This window comes from Aristolochia californica, unplaced genomic scaffold (genome assembly GCF_029961685.1).
Source record: "Aristolochia californica isolate CCGP_79_NKW_82.1479 unplaced genomic scaffold, dmAriCali1.0.hap1 SCAF_13, whole genome shotgun sequence".
Classification (NCBI taxonomy): domain Eukaryota; kingdom Viridiplantae; phylum Streptophyta; class Magnoliopsida; order Piperales; family Aristolochiaceae; genus Aristolochia; species Aristolochia californica.
In genome coordinates, this window is record NW_027181804.1 from 1,394,463 (window position 1) to 1,419,426 (window position 24,964).

General features: G+C 37.6%; 3 protein-coding genes across 3 annotated transcripts; all 3 read left to right on the forward strand.

Moving 5' to 3' along the window:
* Positions 1-3,180: 3,180 nt before the first annotated feature.
* LOC137948232 (6-phosphogluconate dehydrogenase, decarboxylating 3, chloroplastic-like) lies at positions 3,181-5,095 on the forward strand. The gene has a single exon (XM_068794238.1). It carries the CDS (start codon positions 3,417-3,419, stop codon positions 4,914-4,916), a length of 1,500 nt encoding a protein of 499 aa, XP_068650339.1. The 5' UTR covers positions 3,181-3,416; the 3' UTR covers positions 4,917-5,095.
* A 4,093-nt stretch (positions 5,096-9,188) lies between these two features.
* On the forward strand, positions 9,189-15,242 carry LOC137948389 (uncharacterized). Its single transcript, XM_068794471.1, has 10 exons — positions 9,189-9,389; positions 10,554-10,613; positions 10,718-10,757; positions 11,499-11,677; positions 11,887-11,925; positions 12,092-12,181; positions 12,270-12,330; positions 13,917-14,041; positions 14,572-14,663; positions 14,866-15,242. The coding sequence occupies exons 1-10, from the start codon at positions 9,342-9,344 to the stop codon at positions 14,978-14,980; spliced, it is 849 nt and encodes a 282-aa protein (XP_068650572.1). The 5' UTR covers positions 9,189-9,341; the 3' UTR covers positions 14,981-15,242.
* A 1,343-nt stretch (positions 15,243-16,585) lies between these two features.
* LOC137948046 (E3 ubiquitin ligase PQT3-like) lies at positions 16,586-24,895 on the forward strand. Its single transcript, XM_068793966.1, has 16 exons — positions 16,586-17,078; positions 17,212-17,395; positions 17,967-18,066; positions 18,239-18,320; positions 18,416-18,582; positions 18,701-18,780; positions 19,134-19,202; positions 19,283-19,439; positions 19,520-19,668; positions 20,611-20,775; positions 21,093-21,392; positions 21,579-21,620; positions 21,875-22,133; positions 22,338-22,457; positions 22,907-22,982; positions 24,125-24,895. The coding sequence occupies exons 2-16, from the start codon at positions 17,230-17,232 to the stop codon at positions 24,665-24,667; spliced, it is 2,475 nt and encodes an 824-aa protein (XP_068650067.1). The 5' UTR covers positions 16,586-17,078; positions 17,212-17,229; the 3' UTR covers positions 24,668-24,895.
* Positions 24,896-24,964: the final 69 nt, after the last annotated feature.

The window sequence follows — 24,964 nt, forward strand, 5'->3', positions numbered from 1 at the left end:
ATCATTTTGAACATTAAATAGGTCGTGGTCCAATGTAGATATCATTTTTTTATTAATTTTAATGAATTATATATCTATTGCATGTTATTTATTGTTTTTAATGAACATGGACAAGATAATTTTTATTATAAAAATCACTCTATATTAGTTAATGCATGTTTAAGAGTTTATTAATAAAAGTTGTGCTACATTAGTGTAAGACTTATAGCTTTCGGAATTGGAATTGGTATTCAACTCATTGTGTATTGATCCTGAGTCCCGATTTGATATGGAACAATCCTTATACACGACTTGACTCACTCAAATGTACGACTTTCTACAAAGTGATTGGCCCAAAAATATATTTGAAATAAAATATAAATATACAAAAATAATATATAATATTGAATATATCAACAATTTTTAGGATATAACAAAAGATAGGGCAACTCAGCTAAACACCAATTAAAAAATAAAAAATTAGCAAAAATAAAACAAATCTTATGATATATGATATGTAATTAATAATTAACTACCTATCATAATGTTTTGTGATGCATGACTCACTGCTTGTTTAGTTGTAGAAATATATGGATTAAGACTAACGACTTTTGTAATTGGTATAGTATTCCACTCACTGTCTAGCGATCCTAAGTGCCAACTCGATGTGCAACAATCTCTACACACGAATTGATCCGACTCGGTCATACAACCTTCTACTAATGAAACTCGACAAAATTTATATTTAAGATAATGATAAGAAAAATAGTAAAAAAACTTTAAAGCATACAATGACCTAATATTCTTAAATACTTCCTTGCTTGCTAATAATTTAAAGCATACAAGTTACTTATAATTTTACGAGAATATTATGAATGTAAAAAATATATTTGGTTAACTTTAATAGCAAAATTATAATGAATTACATGAGAACATTTTTTGAAAATTCACTATGTTTTATGGCATCATTTGGTTAAAGATAATAGATTAAAAAAATAATAAGATGTTTATTGTAAATAAGTAGCAAATTAATCCATAAACTACATTACAATTAATCGGTCATTGTTTCTATCGTTATTACTAATTTAATTAAAGAATACTACAACTATAAATATTTTTATTCGACTAACTTCTAGGCGTGGTTGGAAAATAGGTTAAATTTTCAATTTATAGGTTAAGTTTTTTTTTGTACCATAATTTGAGTGTTCATTAAAATAGTTTGTGAATCAACATTTGGATGTAGCTTATTTTGTTTATATAATTTCATGCTTGTTAAAATAAAAAAAAATGTTAAAAACAATTAGATCACAAATTTGCACATCTAGAGATCGATTAGAGATATTTTTATCCAATTAAAAAATTGTTTGGAGATTGAACTTAAATTCTTATCTAATCTACTAACATTTTTTTATAAAGTTAAGAAAAATATATTACAATTTAAGCAATGAAACATCCCATGACATTTCAAGAGCTACAAATTAATAATTTCAAGGGTATTTCAAACCCTAAACTCTAAAATAACAATATAAAATAACCCTACAATTATTTGGTCATATTAATAAACTCAATGACTTAATTAAATTACTAACATTTTAAGGGGTTTAAACATCCTAAACCCTAAACTAAATCAATAATAAGTCTTATTAATTAACTTATTGACTTATTAATCACTATAATAATCAATAACTGATTGAAATTTAAAATAATAATAATAAGTCCTATTAATTAACCTCTATTACCAATCATTATTGCTCTGAATTATTGATTAAAAATAAATTAATAACTATTAATTATTTTGACACATACATTATTCATGTTAATTAGTAATAATTGTTATGCTTCACAATTATTATTACTCGATCGGTACTTAGTACTTAATTATTCATTAGTCATTGTTTCTATTAGTTACATCTAACTATTATTATCAATAATTATTTTTAATATTTATTACCGTAATTTAATGATTAATTATAAACTAATAATTAGTACCTATTTTGCTAATATTATTATTAAGTAATAAAAACTTCCATACTTAATAATTGCTATTACAATATTACTACTTAATAACTATTAAATTAAGTAATTAATAACTATTAAAGTTCAATTTAGGTATTACATGAAATTATAATATATGTTAAAAATTGATAAAGTCAAATAATGCATTAAAGTTTAATTAATCAACAAAAACCATGTTCCAAATTACAAACTGTAACATGATTGAAAAGAAAATAATTTCGTAACGACATTTTTCCTAAGTTATTACCTGATTAAAAATAAATTAATAACATTAATCAACCAAGGTATTATATGATTAAATAAATTAATTTAGTTTTTAGTAATGTTTTAACTTGTTTCGTAGGCGGCCACGTGTACATAAGGGTATCGTTTCACATGTGACACTGCTAGTGTGTCAAAATCTTTCCTCTTACACTTGTAAACCTTGGTTATCTGCCACGTCCGCAAATAAACTATTTTTTATCCTTCTCGTTCTCCCTTCTCTCTCTCTTTCTTCCCGACGATACCCACGACGACAGCCTCCCAGTCTCTCCGAATTAGACACTTCATCCAAGGTTTATGTTTCTAGTAGAGGAGAGGAGGCGAAATCATGGAGATTCCTGCACGCTGGAAAGGAAATGATCGTCTAAAGATTTTTGTGGCTTTTAATGCTCCGAAGATTTACTGTTTTTTCTACTCAGGTTTCTCTGCGCGATCTCGTCTTTATGCATTCTTTTCACTTTAATTCTTTCAAATGTGCGCATTTTTTATTTATTTTAGCGATATTCTTTGCTTCTACTAAAGGTGCGGTGGTTTAATCTAAATCTTATAGCTTTCTGATATGCAGTGTCGTTTTTATCCCTTCCTTTTCTTAGTTTAATCTGAAGCTTGTAGCAAAGTCGTTTCTATCTTTCCTTTTTCTATATTTGCAATGGAGGAGATGACAGATGGTAATAGAAAGAGGTTATTTGGAAAGAGCGATGGAGAGTCACGGGCTCGGCCGGGGAACCGAGAATCAACGGCAGAAAAAAAGTAAAAAAAAGAGAACGAAGGGTTTTGTTGTCTTCCACGTAGGTCACCACGTCAGAGGGGGTGTGACGTTGTAGTGTATACTGTTTTTTTTTTGTTTGCCCCGTGCTTTGCGAGGCCATCCACTCTGGTTAGTATAATTGCGGCATCGGCCTATAAGAAGCCGGCTGGCGAGAGGAGGGTCTGGTCTGGTCAGGTCGGGTGTGCGACTGCCTCGTCTGGCGAGAGGAAGAACGACAAACTATGCTTCCCCTCCCTTCGTAGTTCCCAAGAGTCACCCTTGGCCAGATTTATAACTAACTCCTTCCCCTTCCCGGAGATTTCGAGGGGGCTTTCGTTTTTGCTGGTTCTTTCAGCCTCTTAGTTTCTCCTTGAATTGATCCTCCCTGTCTCCATTTTCTCCTGCCAACGCCATGGCTGCCTCCACTCTGGTGCCATCTCAGATAGGGCTGGCGGGTCTGGCCGTCATGGGCCAGAACCTCGCCCTCAACATCGCAGAGAAGGGATTTCCCATCTCCGTCTACAACCGAACATCCTCCAAGGTCGACGAGACGGTTTCTCGCGCTCAAGAGGAAGGGGGCCTCCCGCTTGCGGGTCTCTACTCGCCTCGCGAGTTCGTCCTCTCAATCAAACGCCCTCGGTCCATCGTCATCCTTGTCAAAGCAGGCGCCCCCGTTGATCAGACTATCTCCGCGCTGTCCCAATATATGGAACCCGGTGATGCGATAATTGATGGCGGCAACGAGTGGTATGAGAATACGGAGCGTCGGATCGCCGATGCAGATCAGAGGGGTCTACTTTACCTTGGGATGGGCGTTTCAGGTGGCGAGGAGGGTGCCCGTCGAGGGCCTTCTTTGATGCCCGGTGGATCTTATCAGGCGTATGAAAACATCAGAGACATTGTGCAGAAAGTTGCTGCTCAGGTCGATGACGGACCTTGTGTTACCTATGTCGGACCCGGTGGTTCAGGGAATTTTGTGAAGATGGTTCATAATGGCATCGAATACGGCGATATGCAGCTCATTTCGGAGGCCTATGACGTGTTGAAGACGGTGGGAGGACTGTCGAATTCCGAGTTAGCGGATATTTTCGCAGAGTGGAATCGAGGGGAGCTCGAGAGCTTCCTAATCGAGATCACAGCGGATATCTTCAAGGTTAAAGATGACCTTAGCGGAGATGGGGAATTGGTGGATAAGATTCTCGACAAGACCGGCATGAAAGGGACCGGTAAATGGACGGTCCAACAGGCTGCAGAGCTCTCCATTGCAGCTCCCACCATTGCTGCCTCACTGGATTGCCGATACTTGAGTGGGCTTAAGGAAGAGAGAGAAAATGCGGCACGGATATTGGAGGATGCTGGTATTGGCGGACCTGGGGAAGTATTGATTGGCCATTCAGTCGATAAGAAAAGGTTAATTGACGACGTCAGGCAGGCCCTGTACGCGTCGAAGATCTGCAGCTACGCCCAGGGAATGAACCTTTTGCGAGCAAAGAGTGTGGAAAAAGCATGGGACCTCAATTTGGGAGAATTGGCGAGGATTTGGAAGGGTGGCTGCATTATTAGGGCGGTTTTTTTGGATCGGATTAAGAAGGCTTATGAGCGGAATCGAGAGCTACCAAACTTGGTGGTTGACCCTGAGTTTGCCAGGGAGATGGTGCAACGCCAGGCTGCTTGGAGGCGGGTCGTGGGTTTGGCCATTCAAGCCGGGATTAGTACTCCTGGGATGTGTGCAAGTCTGGCATATTTTGATACTTACAGACGCGCGAGGCTGCCTGCTAATCTCGTTCAAGCTCAAAGAGACCTCTTTGGTGCCCACACTTATGAGCGGCTGGACCGACCGGGCTCCTTTCACACTGAGTGGACGAAGCTCGCTAGGCAGAGTAAGCCAGGAGCAGTTGGCGCTTTTAATTGAGGAGAGTATAAGCGTGGTGCTCTCTTTACCTTCTTTTAAGTTAGTTTCTTAGGTTGAATATTTGGTGTTTTTCTTGATGATGCATCGCTGCTGCCGTCTGCTAAGCAGTTTGATCATAATAAAAAGTTTGAAGACACATTTTCCTTGATTTTTATGGTTAAAGAAGTCAGAATTATGTCCTTTAATTGTTACCGAAGATATGCAAAATCTGCATATTTTGCGCAGTTGATTGATCTGCTATGTGCATGTGTAGTGGTCCAGTGCTATGGTTGGTTATAGTCCCATTATATTAGACTTTTTTCTTGCCAAAGAAACCTTACATGTTCAATCTGAGATATTGTGATCATTGTGCACTATGCTGAGGTGCATTCGTCATGAGGGAATTGAATTGATCTTGGAAATATTGAAGGTTGTGAGGTTATGCTAGATCTTCCTGTTTGCTTCGAGGATTGTCAGAATCACTTCTTGTGTATACCAACCTATTGGAGTAGCATGTTTCTGCTAAAAGTTCAATTGATTTTTTCGTCTGTGGGAATTTTAGTACTTAAAACTTTGTCCAATTTCTAGAAGGGTGAAATCATAGAAGAGATGAGTGGTCAGTGTTGCTTTTTGATTTAATGCTTTAATAAATGTTGGAAGGCTTTTTTTTTCTTTTTCTTGGAAAGCTGTAAATAGGAGATCTTGCCTATGGACTCTGTGTCCCCATGAAAGTTACCATAACTCTTCTTTTTGTTTTTAAAGAAGTCGAGTGAAATATAATCTTATACAAAAAGCAAATGGGCTAAAAAGTCCTCGATGATTCATTTGATAGCATTTGAGGTCTTTGTTTGTTGGGATCTGATGCGTCCTTGGGGGGCTCTATTGTGGGCAATTCCTGTGGATCTTTGGTTTTTATTGAGGGAAGAAGCCAACAAGGTAACAGTTTTTTGTTTTTTATGACTTTTGGGTTCTTCGGTGGGAATTTTTTTAGGAATGTCTTAATGGTTCTTAGTTTCTTACCCATGAATACTGCTTTGTGCAATTTGTTTATTATAAGAGAACCCATGTGCAATTTCAATTGTTAATCCTGTGAAAATTAGATGTTTTGTGGAAGGTTTGATCTGTTCTATACTCTTATTGATTTCCTGTACTTTGCCCTTCTTCTCTCTGTCCATGCACTTTATTTTTTCTAATTTTTGTTTCCAATCTAGAAGTGTTTGGTTTATCATTTAAGGACTGTTAAACTTGTGTGAAATTTTATTTTATCAAATATAAGCACTTTTTAAAACTTTACCTGTCAAATTTGATGAAGAACTGGTATGAGCATATAGTGGAATTTGATCGAGTGATTCACCTGAGGTGAATATTTAGGCAGTACCTGATTGTTTGCGATATCATTTAACTTGAGCGTTTGGGATATCATTTAACTTGCAATGATGCTTCAGCTGGGTGGCCGATCCCTGACACTCTGTTTGGTATACTCTTTGAGGTGAACCACTTGCCTGGATATCTGTACTTCACTATTGCTTCAGCGAACTGTTATTTCAGACAATACCTGTTAATTATAAAAACTCCTTTGCACTTTATTGGAAATGTAAGCCCTGCTCATCTGTACTGAACAACTTCAAGCATATTTGGGTGCTTTCTTTCAATTACTAAATGAGTAGAGAACATATGAATGCTGATGGGCGTGCAGAATATGCAATGGTCGTGAGACATCTGTGAACAATTGTGAACATCTTATGTGTTTTGCTTTGAATGAGACGTGTTGAATGGGTTATCTTCAGTTTCTATCTCCATTTACCGAATAACCTAGACTTCTTTTGTGTGATGCTGTTTCTGTCCTATGATTATTCGATATCTTTGAAAGACTTCCATGTCATGCTTGTATCATGCTTATGCAGACAACTTCATGCCTATCTCTGTTGCCATGTCTTAGTGATTCTACCTACTAAAGCTGATCTGATAGTTTGCACTCAATTTGCTTCTAGTTTATAGTAAGAAGCTTCTTGTTTCTGTAGGATGTCACACGGGTGGTAATTTTGCCTCCTGCCTGCTCTATAAATTAGTGTTATTGAAAGTGGGGATTGTCTATTTCAAGGAACCAAATCTTGCACCTAGTTGCATTGCTGCAGCATGAATATCTAGGTTGAATCCTTCACTGTTACCTGTTCGGAGGAGTTTGGTCATTTGTTTGTGCAAGTGCAGGGTGTCCTTTATATGCGAAGCATGTACTTGTCTTCAGTTCTTTAATACATATGAATTTGCATTTGTTTTGACTGGATGGGGTTGGGGCAGGAGTATTGGCTGTGCTGTGTTAAAGGAGCCTTCCTGCTCCAAATCCTGCTAGTGTAGGCTTCTTCTGTAAATATCTGTTCTCTGCATTGGCGCCAGGAAGTAAATGGCGATGATCTTGTTATTGTACAACTGGTATGTACCCTGTGAGAATTTTTTTGTATTACTGGAACCCGTCCAAACTTTGCAATGAAAAATGCAGTTGAAGCAGTAGATGTGGTAGTTCTTCTTGCTTCCTCTGAGCTGAACGACTGGGATCTGTTGATGGCTTTTCTTTTCTGTACAGTCTTCGTGTAGTTCAATGGGTGAGCAGTAGAATATTAAAACCTTTATCGTCGTAGAAATGAGTTGTGAACAATGAAACTATGTTTACTCCATCGTTTACGTAACCTTGGAGATTTGTACCAAACTGTTGAAGCCTTGCTTCAATTGCAGAGAAGTCAATCTGTTTGGCTATTGGATGTGATTGGAACAGCTAGAGATGATCTCTTGCAGACGAAAGAACACATTAATAACAGACATTAATTCAGTTTGTTTGGATGAAGCTCTCTTCCCTGTTATGGTCGTTCTGCAGCTGGGAAACAAATGCAGAGCTTTTTACTTGTTGGAGAACTGATCTAATACTAAAAATTATTTGGTGCAAACATGTATATTTTGTACGAGTTAAAAGGGTATTATAGTCATTATAGTGTAAAACATGCGTGAGACCTGAATAGTTTTGCATGTTTCGCACCAAATGATTTTTTGTATTGGATCAGGAGTGTTAGTCGTTGTTACGAGGATTAATGTATAATGTATGAGTAAAAATAATTTCAAATGGAAAATTTTCTTTTAACATGATATAAAAAAAAGATAAATATTTATTTCCATTAGAATCAGAGAAAGTTTCACATACTGGTATTTTTATCCTTTTCATGATGTGTAAAGAAAAATAAATTAAATATATAATAATTGTTCATAATATATTATTGTTTTATATTCAAAAAATATATTATAAAAATATATTTCTTTTTTAATGATGAGAGGATTTTTCTGATAGTTTGTGAAAGAGGATTTTTGTTAATTAAAAATATTATTTTAAAGTGTGTTATGTCTTGAATTATATTTTTATTAAAATTAAAATGTACTTCTTATAGGTATTATTATAATTTGATCTAAAATATGATTTATTTGTATTACAAGTAAAATGGGTATTTTTGTAATCAATATAAAAAGATATTATTTAAGATGTGTTATTATATTTTATTATTATACATGGAATTTGTATGAGTTAAAAGGGTATTTTAGTCACTTTATAATAATATATTGGGTATTTTTGTTATTTTACTTTAAATATTCATGAGATCAATGTATCTATTTGAATGCAACTTGTTAGTGAGTTTCCAATAAAACCATTAAGAAACTATTTTAAATTAAATAAATGTATTAGATTTTTTACTCATTGTGTTTTTTTAATGGTTTGGCACTCGAGTAAACCCATTCCGTGACATCCAATTCACTTGTCGGTCCCGGGCCACGTTGAGCACTCGTGACCTCCTGGTTCGGACACGTCGAGAATTGCACTTGGACCAATAGATGCTTTACACATTAGCTACATTGCCAGCTCAGTCAGACAGACACGAATCCAAACCGTTTTAAAGTATAATTTAAGTACTAATTTCCGAATGTACCCTCACTTCGTCACAGATTTACGAACACGGACCGCCCGCGTCATATGATCCCAAATCCTCTCTTCGCTTAGTCCATGCGACTCGTCGTCCCGGATGTGTTACATGGACAATGTTTTAATTCGAGACTCTAATGAGAACCGATCACCATTCCAAGGTCAAACTCGAACGGTTCAAATATGTGATTTAAATTAATCAAATTTTAGGTAGGTAGACCTTTGGTAATTTTTAGTAAAAGCTTGGGTAATTGGCTTTACTCGTCTGACTCCTCAACGTCGTGAAAAGTTAAGACGGAGTTGCGAACAGAAACCCCTGCACGAGCTATAAGAGGAGAAAATTGAAAACCCCAGAGCTGTTCTTTTTATTTTCAATTTTACGAGGAAAACATTTGTAATTCGATGAAGATGTCGTGCTCTTTCGTAGATCTCGGATGGTGTAAACTGTAGAGCTTTTGCTTTCTGTGCTTTCTTGCCTTCGCGTCGCCATGGCCGCTCCGTTCTTCTCCACCCCTTTCCAGCCATACGTGTACCAGGTACTTCTCTTTATCTGTCCTTGTTGGATGCTCTTGTCGTTTTGGTATGCGACGTTTGATTTTGAAGATTCGAGCTTTTGTTTGGGTGATTTTTAGTTTAGATCGGGTTTCTGGAGATCGGTTGATGCTTGCAAAGTATTTCGGGCATTTGTGGAGATCATGGATGTTTTTCTCCTATCTATATTTTTTTTTTACTGTAATTTTGATTGCGTGAGGGAACTGCCTTGTTTCGTTTAATTGGGAGGAGTGGAATCTTTGAATGCAGTATCGTTTTTATTTGCAGAAATTAGTGAATTGGCGGGTGTTATTTGCTTTAGATGCCTGTTGTGTTTTGGAATCTCGGACGTTATTGATTTTAGTGTTATTGTCATAACATTGCGAGTATGTGATGCAATGCCTTTACTTAGACCAGTTGGGAGACGTTCATTAAAAAATATTAAAACTGTAGAAGTCATTCTTGGAAGATTAGTCATACTCCGTTGTGGACATGAAGTATGACGTTCCAATGAATAACGGAATCTTCTGATTCTGTTTTTGTCCTGCAAGAAAAATAGAAATCCTGTAGACTTAATGCAGATTACTCTCTTAAGTATTTTTTGTTAGAAGAATCATACTAAAAAACCTTTCCCTTTGGTTATGGCGTGACATTTAGATGCTGAGAAAATAGAAGGGGGTTCTTCTAGGCATAATATCTCAATCTATCGTTGGTGGCTTACTTTGCCAAGAGACTTAAGTTGAAAATATTGAGCTAGAACACGTGTGATATTGATAAAGTGTAGGTTAAATGATATCGACATGACTTCTTAAACTACCAGGCCATATAAACTTTGACAGAGTTGAAAGAATTCTAATGCTAGTTGCTGCTGGTAGGTTTTGGCATGTGTAGTTTCTCACTCTGTTCTATTATTGTGCCCGATATTTGTGGTTTAAAAGCTGAATATAAGCTCAGTTATATTATGGATTTATGCATATTTTGAACTAGAAGTGTAAGTGTCTAAATGGTTTATGTTGTATTCATGTAAATAAAATTGATAATTGGGATTCTGAAAGGAATATCAAACTTTTCAGTACAACCAATTGTATATCGTTGACTTGATTGTCCTGCAAATGACTGTGCTTGCCCTTCTTTTAACACTCAAAAGTTTGTGGCTGTTTGTTTTGTAGAGTCAACAAGCAACTCTGACACCTTTCCAAATATTGGGTGGAGAAGCTCAAGTTGTGCAGGTACTGTGTCTATTTCGTGTTCCATTATTTTTGCTAATGCTCAAGTTTCTTTGGGCTCTATGCATGATTTGACACTGCTTAATATGATATTTGGCATTTAGCAGATAATGTTAAAGCCACAAGAGAAGGTTATTGCAAAGCCTGGTATGTGCTGGTCATTTTGTCTAGTCTATAGTAGAGTCACCTAGATGAAGATATGTATAAATATTTATATTTTGTACTACTTATTATGTCTTCTCAGATAATTTAGACTTGAGGGAAGTAAGAATCTTGCTAGCTGCCCTTTCTTGCTTCTGGAACTAGCAAAGTATCTGTCTGAGAAATTCAATTACTTATGCATTTTAAAATATGGTTGGTAACTGAAAATATCTTCTACATGGTGCCTGACTGGTATTGCAGGTCTTTTTCCTCCTGGCATTTTTTGTGCTGTATTTTCTTGAGTTAACAAGTTAATTAGTTGGATGCCCATAAATAGTCTTCTAAACTGTAGTTTTAACTGGGCAGGAAGATCAGTCCCATATCATACATCTTTTCGTTGACATTTTCAAAAACACGATTTTTCGTGTGCTATTCTAGGTTCATGTGCTTATGTTTTCAGGGAAAATTTATTCTTTCATTTGTGGTGGCCCAATGATCCAAGTTGGTATTCTGGCTGTGATTTTTAAAATCCCTTTCTTCTTATACCAAATTATTCTGTGAAATACGCCATGAGTTGATTGTTTTAGTCATATGTGCTTAAATTGGTAATCATATATGTCTTAGAGTATTTTCTTTTGTTTGCTGATAGGTGTTTTTCCTTTTCTTTTAAGTAGTTGTTTTTGACTCAAAGAAGACTTCATATTTTTCTCTCTGAGCTTATTAATACTGCTCTAAGATTTTGTGCAGGGTCTATGTGCTATACATCTGGGTCCGTTCAAATGGACAATGTTTATGTCCCCGAAAATGAAGGTGGTATCTGGCAGTGGCTTTTTGGACGTACCATGACTAGTGTAATTCTATTCAATACTGGTACAAGTGATGGATTCGTTGGGATTGCTGCTCCATCTCTTGCCAGGATAATTCCAGTATGTACACACATATGTCCTAGTAGTAAAATTTGCATAGTAATGATTTAGAAATTTTTTAATCAAGCTAATACGTTTTTCCAATATTGTGCTTTATGTTAGCATTGATTAGATCAGCAAGATTGAACTTATCCTAAATAGAAAATTTGAATTTTGGTATTTCTTTTCTTCTGTTCATGGTTATGACTCAATCTTCTGTCCTTGTCTAGATTGATCTGGCTACCTTTGGCGGTGAACTTTTATGCCAGGTAGATTTCATTCAGTCAGACCAGTCAACAACATTATTTTGTTTTTTTATATTTTAGTATCATACTGCACTGTCTAACATGGTTTAGGTAATAATTTACCAACTGTGCTTTTCATTGTTCTTAAACTTCTGGGGGGTCTTTCATTTTGTGAAAATGCTTATTGTAGCCAGATGCATTTCTTTGCTCTGTCAATGATGTGACAGTCACCAACACCCTTGAGCAAAGAGGAGCTCGCAATATTGTTGCCGGTGCTGAGGTGGGTTTATAATTAATGTTGGTTTAAGTATCTGTCATGATTTTATAATTGTAAGTCTTTATTGTTTGGTTTCTTTATATTGGCATAGGGAATTCTAAGACAGAAGCTGTCAGGGCAAGGGCTTGCTTTCATTGTTGCCGGTGGATCTGGTAGAAACCCCTTCCTTTTGTAGTTATATGCTGGCAATAGTCATTTGTTGTAGAACTCATTTGCTTTTTTACTCTTAATATTTCTTTTGCTTTTGTGAATAAGGCTGAACGTTTGTTGTAGAACTCATTTTACTCTTATATGCGCTTCTCTAAACAGATGTGATGCATCCGTTATATAGGGTGGCAGTTTCTGAGTTCACATCCATAATTCCTTAGCCAAAACACATGTAACCTATTTTGGTGCTCCAGCCAATGGTTTTTCTATCATTGTCTTGTATTTGTGGTGAAATACTGATTATAGGGTTGTCTCTAAACAGATGCGATGCATTCGTCATATAGAGTGGCGTTTCTGAGTTCACATCCTTAATTTCCTTAGCAAAAACACATGCAACCTATTTTGGTGCTCTTGCCAATGATTTTACTATTATTATCTTGTATTTGTGGTAAAATGCTGGTCATAGGGCAGTCTTTTACTGTTGAAGTTTTTCAGTTATTGGCCTAGGGCTTTTGCCATGAGTAAAGGATTCTTAATCTTATGTAGGACGGTGCTCTGCTTTCTTGCAAGGGTTCTTTTTAGTAGTTAGGTTTGACCTGTTCCTAATCTTTTGAGGATTTACTGTCTAGTAGAAACCTGAAAAGGAAACTCTTAGTAACTCTGGCAAAAAAGGACGTCTCTGTTTTCTAGTCATTAATATTTTTTCAATGAACTGTCTACTGGGGACCTGTGTAAGGAACCTTCACATACCTCAAACTGAAATAGTTTGGCTTTGTTTTGTATTATATTGGCTCAAGAAAAGGTTCTTGTTCTTGCTCAAAACAGGAATTTAGCTTTATTCTTTCTTGAAAAGTTTTGACTCATGTATGTCACACAATCTTGATCCTCGACTGTTGGAAAAAATGGCACCTCTGTCCTCTATTTTGCTAGCGATGACCATTGGTCCCATTTATTATATTTTCTTTTCTTTCATTTTTCCTGGTCACTGTTGTGTTTGTATTTTTTATTTTTCTGATAAAATCTCATCCGTATTGAAAAGAATTGAAGTATGATCCCAGAAGAAATTACTCTTTTTTTTTAGTTCTTTCCATTTGATAACAACAAGGATCTTTCACAATGTAAATCCTCTGAATTTTTGAAGCACGTTTCAGCTTGTCTGTATAAGAATTGAGTAGGACATTACTTTGTCTTGATCAATTTTGTCACCTGTTGACTTTGAGCATGCAGTCGAGTACACTGTTTTGCAGAGTGGTATTTATATGAACATGGCCAACAAAATCCATCTATATGTGATCCATTATACTACAATGCTGTTCTGAGCTTGTAAATAGTTTTTGCCTTTAATGGAGAAAGTTTATCTGTTTCGTTATCAGAAAGTTATTTTAAATTTATTTTCAAAACGTCTTGAATTAATTTTTTAACTGACAGTCACATAAAGTACTTCTTTGTGTGTTTTTCCTTTCTTATTTCCTGTAATTGGAATTATGAATAAGTGGATAACTTCATAAAAAAAAAAATGAATAAGTGGATAACCAAAGTACAATAATCGGTTATGATTCTAACCATTAAAGTTTTTTATCTTTTGTTCTAGTTGTACAGAAAAATCTTGAAGTGGGAGAAGTACTGGTTGTTGATGCAGCTTGCATAGTTGCCATGACAAGCACATTGGATTTCCAAATAAAGTATTCTGGCCAAATGAGACGAGTTGTCTTTGGGGTGAGTTGCATGTGTAAGAATTCTTTTCTGATTTCATTTTTATTCCTCTCTCTCTCTCTCTCTCTCAAGTGTCCATTATTATGCTGATCGGTGTATGTGTTGCTTGGAGATCCACTACCCGCAGTACCTTTATAGGGGCACAATGCAACTTCGGGGCCCCTGGAGGGCATCGTCTCTGAGAACTTAGTGGCTAGGAGTTTTCCTAATGAGTACATATTCCACAAACATTATCCTCGCTCCTAGAGATTGTGTTTCAATTTTCATTGGGCCTTGTAATAGGGGTAAAAAGCTGAAGCAATTGCTGCTGCATAAGCTTATAGATGCCAAAGAATAATTGTGGTTAATAAAGGTTGACAGAATTAAACCGTGGGAAGATTTAAGGCTTGATTGATCTGAACTGTTATGTGGTCTAAATCATTATCCGATTGAAGTTTATTTATTTTTTTCTCCTGCCCATTATCAACTCTAAATTAGCTTCTTATCTTTTGTTCATACCATTGGTTCTGATCTTTCCAGTTGCCATCATGCAGGGTGAGAATCTGGTAACAGCAGTTATAACTGGACCTGGCATTGTCTTCATTCAAAGCTTACCCTTCTATAGGTTCTCCCAACGAATTGCAAGGTAAATAAGAAACTAAATACGGTATAACGTAACAAAACTGTGAGATTGGTTCCATTCTGGAAGAAAAAAAATAAAAAAACAAAAAAAAAACAAAGAAAAGGATGTGTGCATCCTTTTTGCGTCAGAGTGGGATGTAGTTGCTGTAATTGTGCCTGAATTTATGCTATCAGTTAACATTTAAGAGCTTGCTATCCTTTTGCAGGGCTGTCACATCTCCAAGCGTGAGGGAAAACCCAAAGTTCTTCATTCAGATTGCAATTTTCTTTTTTCTTGCTTATGTGATGATTGTATCCTCCTTAATCTTGACAGACGTTTGATTTTTCATTTTTTTAAATCTCTAGTACCCAACTGTAGTCTTTTTCTCCCCATTCCGTTTTTCTTCTCTTTGTTTGTTTTTTTTTTCCTAGGCAAACCTTTACAATGAATTGTTGTTAGGCTGTAGTGAAAAAGGAGGTTTCAATTTGAGTTTCAGAAAGTTGTATAACTAACTGCGGGGAAATGCCCCAATCGTTGTCGTTCAGATGAGTTGTTTATAGTATTCTTAACATCAATAGTACTTCCAAAGATAGTTCACTACGACGATTTGATCACTCTTTTCTCCGTCTCTCTCTCACAATGTTTGGTTAGGCATGGGAAACGGGAAATTGAAAACTAGAAGTTTGTTGTTAACACTGTTGTAGCATGTTCTGTAGTGGTTTTTTCTCTGAAAAGAACAGGCAAGAGTATAAAACAACCAGGCGGCCCTACACAACTGAACGCCATCTTGTAAAGAAGTTTGTCTTGAGATTTGACTGAAAACAGGTTATGCAATGGAAAAGGCTCAGGATTTTCTCCAATTATAGGGTTTGTCAATGTCATTCTCTACAAAAAATTATAATTTATTTGAGGTTTTAGTAAAAGAAGATGCTATAATTTTATTACTAAATTATAAACGATGATTCGTTTTTTTTTTTTTTTTTAACCTGTGCCTTTCCATCATATTTTTGGAATTCAATTTCCTTTCTCTAGGAATGATATAAAGCTACTAGTTGAACAAATCGAGACAAGTTAATATCAAATAGTAGACAGAAGCTGTCAAATTACCTTGGAAACTTCACTCAGCTTACTTCAATCGGGTCAATTAGGGGTGTAAAATTTATAAATTATACCCTTAAACAATTGGTAATCGGGTAAATGTGTACAGGATAGATATATATCGATTTCATTCCATTTTATAAACAATTAAATGGTAAAATCACCCGATTACATATATGGGTAAGATTTTTTGTTTTATATCTATTTTATTTTAAATTATGGATAAAAATTGGATATTCAATTAAAATTGACACCCTTGTGTTGATCTAGGGCAAGGATATGTTTTTTCCACGATCGATGGATTGTGCGATCATGTGTATTTACAACACGATCATGAGATAATGATTAAATTCTCACTTTTTCTAATTATTTTTTAGGAATAATAATAATTAAATTCTTATTTTTTTCTTTTCCACAAGGTTCCAAATAGACCCTTTTGTAACCCTTGTTTTTTTTTTTTTTTGCAGCCCTAACTTCAATAGTAGTCCATGGTACATCATAGGTTATACAACAAGTTAGAAGTTTCTTGTCATGGTTCAGTGTTGTGCACAAATTGTGCCAGACCGAACCCGAACCTTTCCCTTGTCCGGCACTAATCTGGGCCCGGTTGAAAGCGTCCCCGTTAACCCTAAACCCCTGCCCGAACCGTATTTTGTCTCCCAAATCCAAGCGGTCACGGCCCACTACAACCCCATTGGAGTAACAGTAACAGTCACAGGTAACTTCCTTGAAACGAAATCAAGAGAGAGCCACTTCCACTCACGCGCGTCCCGGGTGTTCACGCTAATGTTAACGGCAGCTATAAATTTACGGCTATTCAGTTTTCTCCTCCGTTCCGTAGGATCGAAACCCTCTCTCCCCCGATACCTCTGCAAAGTGCAATTTCCTTATCCGTCTTCCATTCCGCGAATGCCAAAATTCGCTTGAATTCGAATCTCGTTCCCTAGTTTGCAAGGCTGTGGTTGTTATCCCTGAAGAAGGAGACCGAAGATCGGATTCGGCTGCTCTAATTATCGTCTCTTTTAGGGCTTTGTGCAAATTATAGACGAATTTCGAGTTCTTAGTATTTGTGGTATTTTTTGCGGCGAATTGTTCTCCTTTCGGACCTACGATTGTGGGGGTAATTGGCGTTGAAGATCGGGCGGCGGATGGTTTTGGTACCGGATTGAACGTATTGGAGAAGGTTAGCGTGGTGCAAGTCGGTTTGGGTATAGATCGGAGCGAATTTTGCATCGATCGGAGCGGTGTTGTAAAAGCTGTTTAATTTTGGGCGTTGTTTGGATTTCCGCTCACATCTTCTTGTCTCCCTTGTTCGAGGGAGAAAGGCGTGAAAGATCTCCTGTACAATTTTATTAAACTTTTTTCTTTTTTACGATAATATCTGGCCTTTCAGTTTTGGCCGTATCCAATTTCTTCAATTTCCTTCCCCTTAGGGCAATCTATCTTCTGTTCTACTTTTTTTTATTCGTAACAGAGCAGAAAAGAAAACAAAATGGCTGTGTATTATAAGTTCAAAAGTGCGAAAGATTATGACTCTGTTCCTATCGACGGACATTTCATATCGGTTGCAATTTTGAAAGAAAAAATATTCGAATCCAAGCATTTGGGCAGGGGTACTGATTTTGATCTCATGATTTCCAACGCCCAAACTAACGAAGGTCCGTTCTTTACTCTGAATTCCATCCATTGACCTTATTCAATCTGGTTACTTTGAATTACAAATATCCGAAAAAACAAAAAAAAAAACAAAATGAAGAAAATTGTAGGTCCTCTGTAAGAGTTATTTTAGTTTACCTCAACTGAATATGATTGGATGGGATTTGGTCTTCTTAGAGATTTCTGTGTGCTGGAAAAGGAGAAACAAAGAGAATTTGGGATGACCTATGCCCTGGAAATAAGCTGGGAATGCTTCGATGTAGTATTTAGATTTGTAGTTGGAAATTTTTATCTCCTTGGCTCTTTATCTTCACCATTGCAAGGCTCTTTTGTTGATAAAAGTAGATCCAACTCATTTAGTTGAAAATCTACTTTTGATAGGTGAGGAATACAAGATTGTATGTGCTAACTAAAAGGGCCAAGTGGATATCAGTTTCCAATGTTGTAGTCTCTAGGACCTTCCATTGTTGGAGATAATGTCAGGCTTCGAGCATTCAACATTGGCTATATGGGTTGTGAACTAATCTTTTTGCAATATTTCATGGACTTTTATTTTGCCATGTTCAATTTCAGAGTATGCTGATGAAGCTATGTTGATTCCAAAAAATACATCTGTATTGGTTCGTCGGGTTCCGGGGCGACCACGTATGCCCATTGTGACTGAAATAGACGAGTACAATCTCACACTTGCTGAATTCTTGATTCTATTTAAATTTGGCTTTTACTATCTAAACTTTACATGGTTCTTCTACATTTGAATTATTCCAGTGTAATCACATTTTAAGTTGTGGTCCTTACTTATTACTGAAGCATCGAATTGAGAGCAGGGTAACTTCTTTTTTCAGGCCAAAACGTCTAGAGGATAAGGTAGAGGAAACTCCACCACCAAAGAGTGTTTCTGTTACTGACGCATCTGCTGTTAAAATTGTAAGTTTAGTTCCTTGAATCTGTTGCATTAAGGACAATGATGTAGTACTTGACAAACTTTGACTTTAGTGATGCATTTTAAATGGACTTTACAGCCTGAAGAGTTTGAATGGGATGAATTTGGAAATGATTTATATGCCATACCAGAGATGATGCCTGCACAATCTGGTAATCTACTACAGGATGCACCTCCAACTAATAAGGCGGATGAAGATAGCAAGATAAAGGCATTAATTGATACTCCTGCCTTGGACTGGCAAAGGTGTGATGGTTTCTCTGCCTTAGGTCCCATATAAAGGACATTTCTGTTCCTTTTTATGGTTTATTGCTAATTAGCCTCTATCTGAACCTGTGGTATACGTCCCTATATGGATATTCAGGCAATCACAGGAAGGTTTTGGTCCTGGAAGAGGTTTTGGAAGGGGTATGGGTGGTAGAACAATGGCCGGTCGTGGTTTTGGTAATCCACTTTCTTTGTCTTCTTCTCGTTTGCACTTGCACACACATAACTACAAACACATAAACAGAAACACGATGCAGTTTTTGTTGTACATCAGGCTTCTATAAAGTCTCTGCACTTTTGCTACATATGTTAATTCCTCATAAGCTTCTCCAAAGCTTCATAACCTTCTTGGAAGTGTTTTCTGTTTGACTTTTATATAATTGCTAATTTACGCAAAAGTGAATTCTCTCAATGGCAGAGTATCTGTGAAGCCTTAAGTTGAGTCTATAGTATTTACTTTTTCTGGACATCTATTATGATAATCTTTGGCACAATCAGTTTGTGATTTGCTCAATTTTTTTCACTTGAAGGCCGTGGTGGTGGTTTGGAACGGAAAACGCCTCCACAAGGGTACATCTGTCATAGATGCAAAATCCCTGGTACTTTTATACTAAAGCTAACTCTTTGGTTGACAAGTCATTTCTGTTGGATGGGACTCATTTGTATATGTACCTTGCAGGCCATTTTATACAGCATTGTCCCACAAATGGGGACCCTAATTATGATATTAAAAGAGTGAAGCCACCGACAGGCATTCCAAAGTCAATGTTGATGGCTACTCCTGAGGGCTCCTATGCTTTGCCAAGTGGGGCAGTAGCTGTTTTAAGACCTAACGAGTAAGCTGATTTTACTTCTTTTTGGTTTGAAGTTGGGTTTTGGTATTGTTAAAACTTAGCAATGAGTGATTTTCTAACAGAGCTGCTTTTGAGAAGGAAATTGAGGGTTTTCCAACAACTCGATCTGTTAGTGATCTTCCACCGGAACTCCGCTGCCCCTTGTGTAAAGAAGTAATGAAAGATGCTGTTCTCACTGGCAAGTGTTGTTTCAAGAGTTTCTGTGACAAATGTAAGTCTTATGCAGTGTGCCTTTTGAGGCTGATATGCTCCAGCAGTTGGATTTATGCTTAAGTTATATAGTTTTTGATTTGGTTGTATTGGATTGACTTGACTTTTGGTAATTAGCAATTTCTTTTCGTACATTATCCATTATGAGTTTTCCATCTTGTTTTTCTTTTTAAGGGCGTTGATGTGTTTGCAAGGCTGTCTTGGTTCTTTTTATGAAAACTTGGTGACCGTAAAATGCTGGAATCTGAGGGAAAAGCAATTTCCTGAGTGATGTCAAGTTTATAGTGCTACTGTTAGTGACTTGAATGAAGAATATTAAGTGCCCCAAAATGCGTGACAGAGCTCAATTGATGGATCGGAATTCAATTTTTATTTTGAAGTAGATGAACCAACTTAGATTTGATGAAGCTTTAATTTTGAGAGCACAATGATTTATAGTGCTTCCCGCAACTAAATCGTATTGGGAAGTGACCTTATTTGCTCTATTACTAGTTTTTCATGATTCATTTATGATGGACATCATCCTGGAAATGTTTCTTTCTCGGTTTTCTAATTTTTCTAAAAGGAGAATTGCTTAGCTAGATGCAAGTCCATTTTGCTGGAGCTTATGTAAAAGAAAATGGTGGCAAAGGGTGGGTTTGGGATGTTTTAGTGATAATACTAAAGTGATCTTATGTTGCGTATTGGTCTTTTGGCTCTGTGGCCACCTAGTGGGGTTTCTAGTGTTCGGTCTTGAGTTCAAGTCTCACCATGGTATAGGTTCAACAGTAAAAAAAAATATAACCTTCTTGTATTGCATGATTGGATGACATGTTTGTTTATTCAAAATTGTTACTTGCAAATTGTGGGTCTCTCATGCTCGATTGTTTGGTTTTTCTTTCTTGCTTCATGTTATTTATTCATCCACGTGTACTAAGTAACCTACTGGGAGATATTTGGTTAGGTATCAGGGATCATATTATCTCAAAAGCAATGTGTGTATGTGGTGCCACAAACATACTAGCAGATGATCTTCTACCTAATAAGACCCTTCGGGAGACGATTAACCGCATCATGGAGTCAACAACAAGTAGTGCAGAAAATGCTGGAAGCCAATTACAAGTTCAAGGTTTGTGTTCTTTAAAAAGCTTAAACATATTACCAAACATTCTAGGATGGTGACTATAGTTAACTATATAGGCCAACTTTCCTATTTTGGGGTAAGCCATATGAAGATGTAGTCTGAGCGATGCATGAGTAACAAGGAATTTAAAAAGATTTAAATGGATGGAGCTGAACTTCTCTTATCTAAATGTTGTTGGTTGACCAATAGTTCAAACTAGACCAAAGTGAGAGTGATCTTGTCTGTCATATGTAGTTTACATTGCATAGATTCCTGGTCTGAAGATGTTTGGGCTAATTTAAATACCAATTTGCTACTTGCAGATATGGAATCCTCTCGGTTCCCACAACCTAAGGCCCCATCTCCTACCATTTCTGCTGTCCCTAAGAACCAGAATTTGCCACCTCTCATTGATGAGGCCCTAAATCCAAAGGAACCTGCAAATGAAGATAAGACTGTTGTCAGCGTTGCTCAAAATTCCATGGAGAAAAGCAAAGCTACCAAAGTCCCTGATGTATCAGAAGCCACGCAGGAGTCTATGAGTGTGAAGGAGCCAACATCACAGGGGAGTGCCCCTTTGGCTGACGAGGAAGTACAGCAGAAAATTCCTACTGGGGAGCCAGGTGCATTACCGGTCATTTGATGGCTATTCTTATTATCAGTCTCTATAGTGTGTTATTGGCCATACTGAGCATGGTTTTAGTAGTCAGTAGTAAAAATCATGCTTTAGTTTATTTAACACTTTGTTTTGGTGTGAAGAGAACCGATTCACATGGTGCTGCCTTTGTATGTTTCTCCATTTTTTTCAGGAAAGAAAAAGAAAAAGAAGAAATTACGGGCACCTGCTAGTGGTAAGTCATTATGTATCTTTGTAGTCTAGTTTTTTTGTAGATAAAAAGGTGGTAACAAGTACATAGAATTTTTTGGCTTGCAAAATATTGCGAAACTAGGCTTAACTAGTTGTGTGAAAACATCGAAGTTTGAACCTTTTTTTGTTTTCTTTTCCTGGAAAGACTGTACTTGCTTCCATGTCAATTTGATGGTTTTTATTTGATATGTCGATTTCTGAGTCTGGGTTCCATTATTAATTGGTCATGCGAGGCAGGTGTGGATTTGCAGTGGAGAACTCCTCAAGATCTTGCAGCTGAAAACTATGCAATGTCCTTTGGTGCTTCAGCCTACAACCCTTACTGGTCAGGAGGCATGCAGTGGGGAATGGATGGACTTATGGGACCCTATGGTGGTGGGATGCCTTATATGGGTTACACACCTGGTCCATTTGATCTTCCGTTTGGAGGAATCATGCCTCAAGATCCTTTTGGAGGGCAAGGGTATAATATGATGCCAGTTGTTCCTCCTCAGAGGTAAGCTGGTGCTAACTTTCGTACTAACATTCTTCTTATGCTGGTTATTGGCAGTGGTAGGGGTTTTTAGTGTGAGGTCTTGGGCTCTAGCTTCACTGACAACTGGGGAGTTTTTAGTTCTATGATTCTCCCTTTAGCTGTATTTATATGGTTGTGAGGTGTTTGTTGTGCTGTTGCTTAATCTGACAGATGATATTTTCTCAGGGATTTGGCTGAGCTTGGCATGGGCTCAATCCCAGCACCTCCAATAATGAGTAGAGAGGAATTTGAGGCCCGAAAAGCTGATCTTAGGCGAAGGCGTGAAATGGAAAGACGTGGAGAAAGGTAAGCCTAGAAATCTCATGAATAATACTTGTGTAGTTCTCTCCATGTATGCTTATTTATTTATTTTTTTCAGTAAGGGCGCATTCTCTATGTTTATGCATGTAAGGCGATGAAGATAACGCCAGTTCATCGATGATTCCTATTTAATATGTGCTCAGGATTTATCCTGATAACTTAAAGATGATTCTCCGGAACATTTTTCTGTACCAAGGGGATGCTTGAGAGCTGCTTTATTTATTTATATATTTTTAATATATTTATCAATGTGGCCTCATAACATACTTGGGAGGGATACTTGAATGGAGCGTCCATGGTGTACATGGTGGCATGTTGCTTTTTAAATCATTCTATGAATACTTGAGGGCCTGTGCTTTTTAAAATTTGGAATACTTGAGGGCCTGTGCCTTAATCCAAAATACGTATTGATATTCGAAATCTGGTTGTTGCAGGGAATCTTCAAAAGATAAGGTCTCGAGTAGGGAAATAAGCAGCAGTGGTGATGTTTCTTCCAGGAAACCAAAACCTGTATGTCTTTTTTTTATTATCTATCCAAGTTATCTTCATTTATGTACTGCAGCTATTACAACCAACTTACGTTTGCAGAAAATGCCGCTCTTTTGAAACAAAGAGAGGGGCATAACGATATCATAGGGATGCAGTAGTCGGGGCATTCTTTCTTATAGCGGACATGCCGTGCCTCTCTTACTGGAGGGGAGGGGTGGCCTGAGGGGGGTGGGGTGGGCTGTTTTCCACTGGTAGCATGGGTTGCATAGCTGGTGCAGCTCAGTGTGACATTTTTTTTTTTTTTTTTGTTCTGTGTGAATAGTGCAGGCGTTTGCGTTGTGTTAGAGAAGCCTAAAAAAAAAAATCTTTAAAACGAGGCTGGGGCGAGATTGAGACGTATCCGAAGTTGAACCAACTGGGAATGTTTCATTCTTTTGCTATACGTTTGAAGGACATGGGAGTGGGGATTCTTCTTTTGTAGCAGCGAACGTCAATGATCTAGCATGGAGAGTTTGAGCTTTGTTTTTTCTGTGGGATCCCCTTTACACGATTTGCAGTTCAAAAGAGGAGACCGTCTAGGTTGAGCTAAGACTTGTTTTTCTTAACCGTGGGTTCTGGAAATCCAAGATGATTCAGCCGAGAGTAGGCAATTTGCTCGACCATTTTTGGGAACTGAGATGAACACTTTTTGCTGTTGGTGATGTTCATGATTTTTAACAAAATTGCTTTTCGTGTTTTTTTACTAAAAAGGGTCCATTCTCAAATCTCTCGGATTTGCTTTTAGCTGCTGATGAAAAAAAAGAAAAAAAAAGTAGGTTATTTTGTAAACAAAGTTATAAAACAGCTTCAAAATCAATCATATTTGTCCTTATTTCATGTCATTTAATTTCACAACACGAAAGAGGTCTTGAGTCTCTGAGCTGCTTCCGTGTGTTGCTTGCCGGGCTTGAGGAATAGAGCCAATGAGTCGTGGAGCCTAGGTTCCATCAATTTTAATGGCAGTGTAACGTTCCCACTGCGGTGGGGCTGGGGGGACCAGTTAAGCTAGGTCAGGCTTTGTGGGTCGGGTGATATGATCTCAATGTTCCATTTTAATCTTCTTTTCTTGTTTTGGCCACCATTGATGGAGTCTTAACGGTTGTCGTCCCCAATTACTTTTGCAGAGAATGATGTCTCAGACATCCGTGCCGGATCATCGACCCGAGAAGCGCCCGAGCTCGGATCGGCCCCGAGAAGCGGACTTGAGCCGGTCGTCTCCTCCTCGACCCTCGAAACGGTCCCAACATGAAGAAGTCCCTCCTCCGCCTCCTGGTTCCGATTCGAAGGCAGACCGCAAGCTAAAAGCAAGCGTCTTCTCCCGCATCAGCTTCCCCGACGGTGGCAGCAAAAAGAGGAAGACGGTGGAGACAACTAGTTCTAATGGGTACAAGGAGCAGGAACCGCCGCGGTCGTTGCCGAACGGGTATCATCACCGGGACGAGTACAAGTCGTCGAAGCCGGCGGCGGCTGCCGCGGCGGTGACTGCAGTATCGACGCGGAAGAGCAGCGCTTACGAGCAGGAGTCGAGTGACGAGGATTACCATTTCAAGAGGCGGAGGCCGTCGCGGCACGAGTCGGAGGAGTGGAAAGAGGAGTCCCGGGCGCCGAGGAGCTCCAGGGAGCGGGAGAGGGAGTACGAGCGTGAACGCGGAGGTAAACATCGATAATGGTGCCGAGGCGAATTACGTGTCACCGGCTAGCTTCTCTGGTGTCACGAAGTGATAAGAGAACAGTAAAGACGAAGATGATGTATATTTGTTAGAATCCATGTTGTTTGTAACGAGAATGTTTAATAACTGAGGAATGAAACGACGATCATTTCCTGTTTCTGTTTCATTTCAGCTTCATTTCAGTTTTCTGTAAGTCATATCATGAACGAGAAAGCTGAATAAAATGATTATTTTTCTCCCAAAGAGAGCGTGATGTTTCGATGAATTACCGTACCCACCGATCTTGTCATATCC